Source organism: Phacochoerus africanus, chromosome 4, assembly GCF_016906955.1.
Source record: "Phacochoerus africanus isolate WHEZ1 chromosome 4, ROS_Pafr_v1, whole genome shotgun sequence".
Lineage (NCBI taxonomy): Eukaryota > Metazoa > Chordata > Mammalia > Artiodactyla > Suidae > Phacochoerus > Phacochoerus africanus.
Window position 1 is genome coordinate 10409487 of NC_062547.1, and position 10931 is coordinate 10420417.

The window sequence follows — 10931 nt, forward strand, 5'->3', positions numbered from 1 at the left end:
TCTGGTCTGCAACTAGTATAGGATAAGGATGGAGAGAACGACAAGATGTTTGCTTTGAAAATCAGAATTTATCCTCATGTTGGTGGCACAGGCTGCCAACATAGAGACTGGAGAATAGCAGGCTTATTAATAGACACCTGCTTCAGCCCCTCCCTTAGGCTCATCTAGGGAGCCAAGCCTGATCTTTTCAGGTTGCTGTTATGGAAATAAGCCATGCTGACGGCATGCATGGTCCCCAACATGGGTGCAGCAGTGTGTTCTAGTGAAAGCACTTACGGATCCATCCATTCATTTATTTAACATGGAGTAATTGAGGACCTACTGTGTGCCTGTCACTGGTAATGGAACCAGAAGATGGGAGGAGACTTCCCTCATCGGTACCATGGGGATCATGCCCTGCAGGGGCTCATGAGGAAACAGGGAGATTGCAGGTGTCATTGACTGGGGCTATTATTATTACTGCTATTGGTGGTTTCTCACCAGGAGAGGCATTACTTAATGTTCCATGAAGACCATGTGGAAAATTAATCTTTCAAACTCTTTGTTTGAGATTCCATGAAGCCAAAAACCCATTCTGATCCCAACACCTCTGTTATTTTCTCCATCTGGCCCTTGCCACTGGGGGTCTGTTTATCTGTCTCCATGCCTGGGTGGTGGGTTCCTAACCCAGCCCTCTATCTCTGGGATCCACCACAGTACCTGGCACATAGTTCAAGTGCTTGGTAAATTTGTACTGAATGAAAAGATGAAGGGAGGAAGACAGTCCTGTAGCTGACATTTTCTTGCCTGAGTGAAGTAGAGTCCAGATACTTTGGGTGAGATGGGTGTGTTTTCCATCTTATTTATTCCTCCCCGTTCCTTCTTCCATCAGGGGCTCCCTTTGCCTCTAGCCCCTGCTGTCCAGCCTGTGCATCTTTCTGGGTCTGCAAACGTGCCCAACCATGGCAGCTGGAGCCAGATGGTTTGTATCTCCACCCTCAGGAGGAAGCTCCAAAAGGCTGAAGTCTTTGTACACCCGGTGCCCCCCCCCCTTTACAGGACACACAGCCCTGTCTACAGCATGAGAGGCCAAGGTTCAGGCCAGGCTGGGCCCCCCAAATGGTGGGGATGGCTTGGGCATCCAAGTGGGTGTGTCACCCCAGAAGTGGGACTGGGAAGGATAGTATAGGAGTGGGTGGCAGAGAGCTGATGACTGGGTGGGGGGGATAAGGGGAACATTCTAGTTTTTAGGGCGTCAACCAAAGCCCTTCTGGAGCAGAGGGCCACTGTCAAAGGTCCTCTAAGAGGGTAAGAATAGAATTTTTTTTTTTGCCAGTCTTGTAGCACATCCTGTGGCCAGGGATTGTACCTGAGCCACAGCAGTGACACCAGCCACAAGGCGGTTCCTTAACCACTCAAGGATAAGGCACTGCCTAGCATCTATTTTTATTAACCTTTACCATCCCTCTGAGAATGTGGCACAGTTTGTGGGATAGTCACACAGAGTTCCTTAATCTAAACATCCCTCTGGCACTTATTTGGGGCCACTTCTCTTCAGCTCCAATAAGGGTTCTGGAAGACCTGTCAATCCTGGTCTCTGCAGGGAAGGGCCACGTGACCAAGTAAAGCCAATCATATACCCCATGACCCTTTCCATGATGGTTGGTCCAGGGTTGGAAACATGACCTCAGGTGGACCAATCAGAGCCCTTTTTATTACTCTGATATTTCCCGCCCTTGATTACCTAGGGGTTCAATGCCATAGGGATAGAAAGACCTGGGGCAGCTATCTGCGGAGTTCTTCATTATGTTTAGAAGGCAGAGCCATGAAAGCTGTGAGGCCAGAAAATGAAACACAAGAGGAGGGAAAGACCAGGCATGAACAGCGTGAGCTGATGGCTTCTGATGACTTGGGTCAAATCACTGAGCTCTCTGGATCTGCTCTGGTGTCTGCATCCCCGATTCCTGGTATCCTTCCAAGAGGTCTGCCCTTCTGTTGGAAATCTCGTGGAGATGTGCTCCTCTCACTTCTGGTTCAGACTAGGTTATCGAGTCCTTCGGGATTATGAGGCACCACACAGACTCAAGAGAAGTGCCCATTGGTATTAGCACCATTGACAAGGCAATCCTTTAATCTTTACCCAGAACTGGGCTTTGCAGAGCACGGAACCCCAGTCAAGCCACCCTCCCTGGGTGAGAACGCCCTAGGTGTGAGTGAATGTGTGACTGGGGAGTGGGCCTGGTTGCTTCTTGAAGCAGCTCCAGCATTTACACCGCAATAGCCAGGCCAATCCTGTTCTGTCCTCGATCAAAAACAGTGAAGTACAGCCTTAAGAAGACCTCACCCAGGATCCACGTCTCCTCCTTGCCCAAGCTTTCTGTGCCTCCACTAAAGTTGCTGTAGCAGCGGCGAGGAGTAGAACCCTGGGGAAGTGGGAAAGACATGGCCATGAGCATGGGCCCTCACCTGCCACTGCCCTCCCTCCATATCAAGAGCAGGCAGCTTCTGGGTTTCATCTCCCTCCTTAGGTGAGAGCCACGTGGTTCTCTCTGAGCAGCTGCAGAAGCAGGGTGTCCATCCAAGAACCAGGCGGGCTGTAGCCCCCCTCCACCCCTCCCTGCTGTTTCTTTCCTTCTGCCCCAGGCTGGCTGTTCTCTCTGCACAGAAGGCCTTTTCTTGCCCCTTTCCCCACAACCTGTTCTTTAAGACTGTGCTCAGCCCCTCACCCCACCCCCACTCGGGTGGCCTTCCTGGACCCCTTCTCATCCCCCTTGGCCACTCCAGGCTGGGTTGGGTGACTTGGCCCGGTGCTCCCCTATCTCTAGCCCTCGTTAGGCTGGATCTGCCCCTGGCATCCCTTGGCACAGCCGCCAGGGGTACCGTGGGCATGGAGCCCAGTGTCTATTTGCCTCCACCCCAGGGGGCTTCTCACCCCTCCATGAGGCTGGGGGTTTACAATCACTGAAATTCTCTCTCTTCCTCAAAGCCTTCTTTGAGCTCCTTCAGCCTCCTCTCAATTCCCATCGGGAGCTGACGTGCATTAACGCTCAAGTCTGAGCCAGGGGCTGTGCAGTCACTGTGTCCCCTTCATGCAGGAGGGCCTCCAACCCCTGCCCAGGGCTGGTCTGGTGTCCCAGCTCCCAGAGGGGGAACTGGGCCTTACGAAGGGCAGGTGCAGCCTAGGACTCAGGAAACCCTCTAATCATCATCCAAACCAGGGCACTTTGGAGATGGGCAGGGAGACTGTGAACCACTCTGGTGGGACAACACACTGGCAGTGTCCTCAGCCAACCCCCCTTGTCCCTCAGTCTGATGATCTCAGGGATTCTGTGGGCCCTGGTTGACCGGAAGCTCCTTGAGGGCTGAGGCCCTTAGTGGTCCCCTCTCCTTGTGCCTGATACTGTGCCTGCCTGGGGTGGAGTCTCCATATGGATTTCAGGATGGTGGTTGTCCTAGTCTTCCCTTTGCCTTCAAGAAGCTGGTTTTGTGGGAAGCTCTGACCCCAGACGCAGAAGGTGGGGTGGGTGAAGTGGTGGGTGGGGCTCAGCAGCATCTTCAGTGGTGCAGCTTGGCCTTTAAGTGGGCCCCTCCTCTCAGCATCAAGCAGCCCTATGGTTCCTCCAAGTCCCTGATTTGAGCACCAGCCTCCAGGCTTGGCCCCTCACCTTTCGGATGTAGGCACGAGCTGGCACTGGGTATTGGACGTTGTTAATGGTGAAGATGAAGTCAGCCAGGGTGGTCCTGGCACAACATCGGACCTGGTACTATTAGAGAACGAGGGAGAGAGGTTGGCCCAGCTGATCCTTCCTGTGTATAGAGCCCCAGAGAGACCCTGTGGCCTGATATTTCACCTCGTTCTCAATGAACCTGGCCTGGATAATCTTCTGGATGCTGGAGATCAGTCTACTTGGGCCAAGCAGGAATGCGCTCCCCGTATCCACGATGGCCTGGCAGCCACGGGTACAACCAACAACCACCCCTCTCCAGGTGATCCTAAGAGACAGTGGACAAAGTGGTCACCAGGATCCCTCTGAAGTCTCTTCCCATTGCTGCCCACTCCTCCCCGCCTCCCCCAGAGCCTGTCTCCAGAACAGTCTCCAGATCATGCCCCCATTCTGTTTTCCTTTGCTCCAGTCATTTCATCTTCCATGACTTCCTTTCAGTTCTTGAATGCACCAGGCTCTTTTGTGCCTCAGGGCCTTGGCATGTGCTGGTCACCCTGTGTAGAAGGCCTCTATCCCCTTTGGTTAATTTCTCCTCATCATCCAGGCTGCAGCTTAATTGTCACATTTCAGGGAAGTCTCCCCACCCCTCCAGACTAGACCAAGCTTCACTCCTGGCCATTCTCTGTGTACACTTCCTCATGTCTAGCATGGTATGAAGTGGCTATTCATTCTTTTTTCTGACTCCTTTGCTGTATGTCTCCCTCACTGTATACTAGGTCTGTAAGAACAAGTCCTATTGTCAAATGCCTAGGACACAGTGGATCCACACCATGGGTTTGTTGAATGTATGAGTGAACACATGATTGGGGGACACCAGAGCCCTGTTTCTGGAGTCTGAGAAATAATGGGTCAACACCCAGAGAGACGGTGGAGGATCTCTGGGGCAGCAGATGTTCAGAGTGGTGGGGAGGGGGACACTGGTGCCCTGCGAGAGGTTGTCCCCCAGCTCTGCCCCCTGGGCTGGCTCAGACACTGAGGCCCCTGGGCAGCCAATGAGCGACATTGCCCAGGGGTCTCCAAAGGACATGGAAGCTCTTGTCTCAGGGCCTCAACTCCTGCCTCTTGTTCTGAGGCCACTCTTGGATCCCAGCTCCCTGGTGGTCTCTTCATAGCCCCTGTCCCCCTGTGTGCCTGGGACGGGGCTGGGTGAGTCAGGGTCAGGAGGTGTCTGTCTGATGTGCTTTCCAGTTTCAAGAATGCAGCCAATCTCTGTGCACTGCTGGGTAGCTTCTCCCTAAGGAGACCCATTTTCCCAGTTTGTCCAGGACGTGTCCTGTTTTCCCACTGGCGGTCCTGTGCCCTAATCACCTGCTTGGGCCTGGGTAGCCGAGGACAGTTGGTCATCTTAGCACCAGCCTGCTCAGGCTCGTGGAAGTCTCCCTGAGCCTCCTTTCAGGACACTTCAGGGTCCTCAAACCACATTCCTCTCCCACCTCCCATAGAGGAAGCTGCAGCATCTGGGTTGCAGAAGAATCTCTGGGCCCTGATCAGGACCCTGGTCAGGAGGCCTGGGTGATTATGGACCCATGGGTGGTGTATGTCTCTGTGTACCTCTGTGTGTCTGTGTGTCTTGCTGTGTCTGTGTGACTGTATGTGTCTGCCTGTGTGTTTCTTTGTGTGTCTTTCTATGTGGGTCTTTTTCTGTGGAGTGTGTGTGTATCTGTTTGTGTATGACCATGTTTCTGTGTGTGAATGTGTGTGTGCTTTCCTGTGTCTGTGTGCCCCTGTGTGGGCATCCCTCAGCGTGGTCCTCAGAGGGAGGGGCTTACCTGTCCAAGGCAATCTGCCAGTAGTTTCGCGCTGACAGGGGCACCCACTTGAGGTCTCCTGTGAAGAAGCTGTTGTCCACGCCGCCAATCATCAGCGCGCTGCCCTTCCTTGTCTTGCTGAGGAGCAGAGGGGGAGGGAGGGCTGAGTGTAGGAGAATAATGGGTGGCTTTTCTCAACATGGCCACACCAGGCACTGTTGTGGGGTGTGCTTATCCACCCATCAGAGGCACTGCAATGATCCCATTTTACAGATGCAGAAATTGAAGCATGGAGGGCTGAGTACCTGACTGGCTAGTGAGTGGCCCAGAAGAGGTTTGAACCTGGGCATCCTGGCCAGGCTCTGACCACCCACCCTTCCTAGAGGGACTGGTCCCCTCCCGCAATCAGCCTGCTGAGAGAATCCCTCAGGGGACCCCAGCCTGGAGGGCTGTGGCTTCCACTGGGCCAGCCTGTCAATTTTCAGGAAAGCTGGGACCTTAGGGTGCCAAGGGCATGGATCAGGCTCACCCAAGGCCAGGTTCCCGGCCCCGTGCCGCTGCCATCTCTGTCTTGAAACTCACCGTTTCCACAAAGGGGTCCCTCATGTTCCTTTTGCACTGGCCCCTGCCAGTGCTCCAGCTGGTCCTGGACTCCTGGTCAAATGTGAGTGAGGAAGAAAGAGTCCCCCCATCCCTGTCCTTTCCTTATCAAATCCGTCAGCGAATCCCGTTCTCTTCTCTTCCCACCTGAATCCTGACCCCTCCACTGCTCCTCCTCTTTCCTCCACCTCCCTGGACCAAGCGCTGCCCTTTAGCCCAAGTGGGTGAATGTGTTACAATAAAACCTTATTTCCAAAAACCTGTGGCAGGGCCATATATGGCTCTGGAGCCTCAGTTAGTTGACCCTGGTCTAGACTACCATGGATCTTCTGGATCAGGTTGTCTAGACATTTTCATGCAATTGTCGCATGTTGTCGCATAAATATAGAGAGGGCTTGTCCCACTCAGACTTACGTGCTCAAGTAGAGGGCAAAGACAGGCTCCGGAATTTGGCCTTGCTTCCTTAAGTTGTCAAAGACGGGGGTGGTCCCTTGGATGGCGAGGCTGGGATAGCCCAGGCCCAGGACGCCATCAAAGAATGCATTTTCAAGTTCCTTTATAGGCTCTGACTGGCTCAAGCCAAATGCCTGGTTCTCGCTCTTGAATCTGCCAATCTGTGGGGGAAAGGATTGTTCCCTATGAAGGTTTGGGAAGCAGGGCTGGCACTGGGCTGGGGTGGAGATGGGCAGGGAGATGACATTAGCTTGCACTGAACAAACGCCCTGATGGGCCCTGGGTTGACCACTGACCAAGCTGGGATGGGGATCTGGTTCCCCTTTGTGTGGGGCTGTGGATAACAACCCAGAGCCACTCTTTTGGGGAACGCTGTCTGCAGTTAGTAGATTGGCCTTATGCCCTCATCCTCGTGCGGAAAGTGAGACCAGGACAGAACCAAATGGTTCCCACCTGAGGAGACCATGAGTAGAGAGCAGGGTAACCTTCTCTTTGGCGTCCCTGGGATCTGATGGTAGAAAGGGATGGGTTCGTTGCAATGCATTGTGGATTCTGCATCCACACAGTAAGAAAGATGCCCATTATACAGCAAGGCTGCAAGGTCCTTAGGAAAATTTGTCTGTGTGTGTGTGTGTGTGTGTGTGTGTGTGTGTGTTTGTGTGCGCATGAGAGAGAGAGAAAGGGGAAGAAAAAGAGAGTACTCCTTTCAGGGAGTCTGGCCTTAATTTTAATGAGATTCTCCAAGAGCCCCTAGAGTAGAATGCATTTAGCAGGTAGCTCCCAGATCTTTGGCCCCCTGCCTCCCCCGCCTGTGTGCCTGAAGCCCTTGGCTGTCTCCCAGGGGCCCCAGATAAGTTTTATTCTCTCCCCCCAAAACCCCACACCTGCATGAGTCTTGACTGGCCATCTCAGTTTCACCGCTTACCAGATAGGTGACCTTGGCCAAGGCCCTCGCTCGCTGCACCTCAGTCTCCTAATCTATATAAAGCAGATAATAATAGTATCTGCCAGGGGTGGGTGTGTGGGATGGGGGCTGCAGGATTAAACAATGATCACAATGGAAGTGCCAGGCCCAGTTGGGGAATGGAAAGGTGTGTGTTTTTCTCCCCCCTCTCCCTGCTGCTAGCAAATCCACCCCTCAAACTTCTCTCTGGGTTGGCTGATCTGAGAGTCTGCATGTCATCAGATGCACTTGCTCCACAGGGACAGAGTCCTGCAGGGCAGGTAGGAGGCGAGCCACTCAGGACTGTGGGAAAGGCAGGCCCTCCTAAGGGATCCCGTCCTTGGCCAGCCCTGCCTCAGCTCATGGTTTTCACATTACCTTAACGGTGTCATATCCCAGTAATCCAGACACTAGCCCAGAATGAAGGGCCAGTTTGACGGTCCGATTTGTACTCTGGAAGGTACTGGAAAGAATTGGATTGAATGACCTGTGCGTAACTGCAGACAGAGGAGATGAGTGTCTGTGAGCTTGCCGTGGACTGAGAAGGGGGTGGGGGGAGCACAAGAGGGATGGGGGGGCACTCACCACAGGCTCTGCTTTGGCATTGGTTGGAGGGCACCCACAAGTCAGATGAGCCGGTGTCAAATATGACACTGAACAGCTGCGGGGGTGTGCCAATGGTGATGTTGCCCACGTAGACCATCTATAGGGGCCAGGAAGGGGTGGTCAGGGCAGGCCTGGCTGCCCTGGTCACCCTGGTTTCCTGAGCTGCCACCAACCTCGAGCTTCCCCATGGCACCTAAAATCCCTTTCCCTCCTCACAGCCTGTGCTCAGACCAGTGCCTCATTGGAGCAGCTCTCCAGTGTCCCCCTCAAGGCCCAGCTTGAGCATGTCCTTCTCCTTCCTTCGCCCAAACTCAAACCTTGTCCTTTCAACACCAGGCAGTTGGCCCTTTTATGTGATTCATGTATGATTTGCTGGGTCTCAGGCCAGCCTCTGCATTCTTGCAGAATAGATAAGACCTTTTTTTAAAATCAGTAGCCATAACCATATAGCATTCTATAGTGTCACCCAAGGAAGGGGCTCAATAACTTTTTACTGGTATCATTTTTGGGTCTTTGGAGGCTCCACTTCCATTGCCTGGGGTTTTAAACCTGCTTTGCAGTTGGCTTTGTTTTATCAGACATGACTCACCCTTCCTCCGTAGCTCAGTGGCTCTCTTAGGTCTAAAAGAACAATCTTCCTCAAGACGATGACACATCTTTGGCACAGAAATGGATGTTTACCTGCCACCTGGTAATTGCTGGGCCCAGTCACTGCAGACCAAGAGTTGAGGGTGGGAGTGCCTTCTCCTCTGGGTATGAGGCGCCTGTTCCCCTGAGGTTGGGCTTCCTGCAGGACCCCCAGCCCCAGTATCCCTCCCGGACCTCCAGAGTATACCCAGTACTAGAGCAGAGCACCAGGGGGCGCTGTGGGGCCATCCTTCCCAGGTACTCACATCCAGGTAGTTCCACAGGCGAAGACAAGAGATTTTTGGGGAACAGAAAGAACCCTTTAGCCCGAATTTCTGGATCATGCTGTAGGGATGTTCCTTCAGGAAATTTATCAGCAAGTCTTTTTCCCTGAGGTTTTCTCGGATGGACTTGACCTTCGTGAGAGGGATTCTTCATGAAGCATGGGAAAAGGAAAAAAATAAGAGAGAGCCCTCTGCTGTTCGTGTTGTAGAATGACTGTCACACCTTGCATTGTAGTGGAGCTGTGTATTTTCCAAGTATTTTATGAGCGTCATCTTGCAAAGACCGAGGTTTGAATATAGGTTATTTTGTTTAATCTCATATAAGCCATATGACCATTTGGAGCCTCAGTCCCTCTATCAGAAAATAGTGGACTACAATAACCCCACACCCTACATAGAATGTTCTGGCTGTTAAGGAAGAGGACGGATGTAATGTACCTGATATACGGGAAGTCTCAACAATGACAGCCGTTACCATTGCTACTGTCACCCTGCTGTATCTGCCTCACAGTAGCTCTGGGAGGGAGGCCCAAGGGTCATCATGATCCTCTTTTTACAGAGAAGGACTTTGAAATGCAGGACAGGGAGTCTGTGACTTGGCTGTGGTCATACTGCTTGTTAGAGGTCAAAAGGCCTAGCAGTAGCTCTCCTGATCATTCTCCAGGGCTCAATCAGAAGAAAGAGGTGAGAGAGGAAGCCAGGAGATGGGGATATATTATGAAAATTAAGAGCCTATAGAAACTAGAATGAATCAAATTGAAAAAGAAAAAAAGAACAAAACCTTGGAGTGTTCTTCATGCACAGAGACATCCAAAGTGATGGAGAGAAAAAAAGACAGATACAGAGATGACACCCCAGGGACATATAGACACAGAAATGGAGAGAGAACCGAGAGGAGACCTAGGAGCAAATGCAGGAGAAATGGTGTTCCACAGGACTATACTGACGTTTGCACAGGTTGTGCACTGAACAAATCCAAGGCATGCCATTTTTTCACATAGGTCATGATGGGACTGTTGCCCTGCAGGCCTACCCCAAGACCCCTGGGCCCCACGGTGCCCATGGCAAGGTACTTATCAATCAGTGAGAGTTGAAGTTTAAGACTGTCAGGAATGATGACATGCCCTTCTAACCCTGATGGGTAGATGAATAAGAGGATGACAAGAAATATTCCAGAGAGAAAGAAAGAGAGAGATAAAGAGAGAGAGAGAGAGAGAGAGAGAGAGAGAGAGAGAGAGAGAGAAGAAGATGATCTCGCTTCCAGTCCCCGTACTTACATGACTAAGCACTCTGAGAGGGCCACCAGCCCCAGGATCACAAGCCACTTCATGCTTCTTTCCTGGGTCCAGGTACTCAGGAAAGAGCAAGTTCTTAGCATGTAGTAGTGGCCCAAAGTTCTAGTTTTATATGCTCTGAAATGGCTCAATTGTCCCCTGTGGGCCACTAATGGACCTGATAAGAAATACAGACCTCCTGATAAGATCTTAGCCTCCATCAATGTCCTTGGGGAGTGGACGTGGAAAATTCTCAGAATACAGAGATTTTACTGCAATCTTTTCCTTGGGGCTTAGCTGCACAACGAAATCAAACTGCGGGGACTAACAAAGAGCTGGGAGGCTCTTGTGACATTGGAGATGAAACACTGCTAACAATGTGATAAAAATAAGTGCTGGGGGCCATGCTTGACATTTTATGAACTCATGTGGTCTTGGCAGCCACTTAGTGAGGTGTGCCTTGTTCTCTGTTGAAGGGGAGATTGCGAGGAGGAAAAGAGGTCAAATGGCAAAGTGAAGAGTTTAGGAGCAGCCCGCTGACATACAAGTGGCTTTAGGTAGGGACCCATGGCACAGATCATGACACCTGGGGTGCCATTTGTCTTCCAAGACCTAGGCTAGAGGGAATTCCAATGGCACAGTCTTACTATTGGAAGAAATGGGATGCATGTCTCCAAAAGATGTCTTATTCA

The 10931-nt window shown here is 51.9% G+C and overlaps 1 protein-coding gene across 1 annotated transcript; it reads right to left on the minus strand.

The window, feature by feature from the left end:
* Nucleotides 1-2246: 2246 nt before the first annotated feature.
* LOC125123941 (pregnancy-associated glycoprotein 1) lies at nucleotides 2247-10343 on the minus strand. Its single transcript, XM_047774110.1, has 9 exons — nucleotides 10243-10343; nucleotides 8948-9113; nucleotides 8034-8151; nucleotides 7827-7945; nucleotides 6467-6666; nucleotides 5474-5590; nucleotides 3831-3972; nucleotides 3645-3743; nucleotides 2247-2402 (listed from the first exon to the last, which is right to left on the minus strand). The coding sequence occupies exons 1-9, from the start codon at nucleotides 10341-10343 to the stop codon at nucleotides 2247-2249; spliced, it is 1218 nt and encodes a 405-aa protein (XP_047630066.1).
* Nucleotides 10344-10931: the final 588 nt, after the last annotated feature.

Bases quoted from the DNA above. Each gene is read 5' to 3' on its own strand.
- LOC125123941 (XM_047774110.1), bottom strand. From the start codon at position 10,343: ATGCTAAGAACTTGCTCTTTCCTGAGTACCTGGACCCAGGAAAGAAGC. The intron at 9,114-10,242 runs GTAAGTACGGGG...TGCTTCATGAAG, and splicing joins CTCTCAGAGTGCTTAGTCAT to AATCCCTCTCACGAAGGTCA. The intron at 2,403-3,644 runs GTGAGGGGCCAA...CCACTTCCCCAG, and splicing joins CTCGTGCCTACATCCGAAAG to GGTTCTACTCCTCGCCGCTG.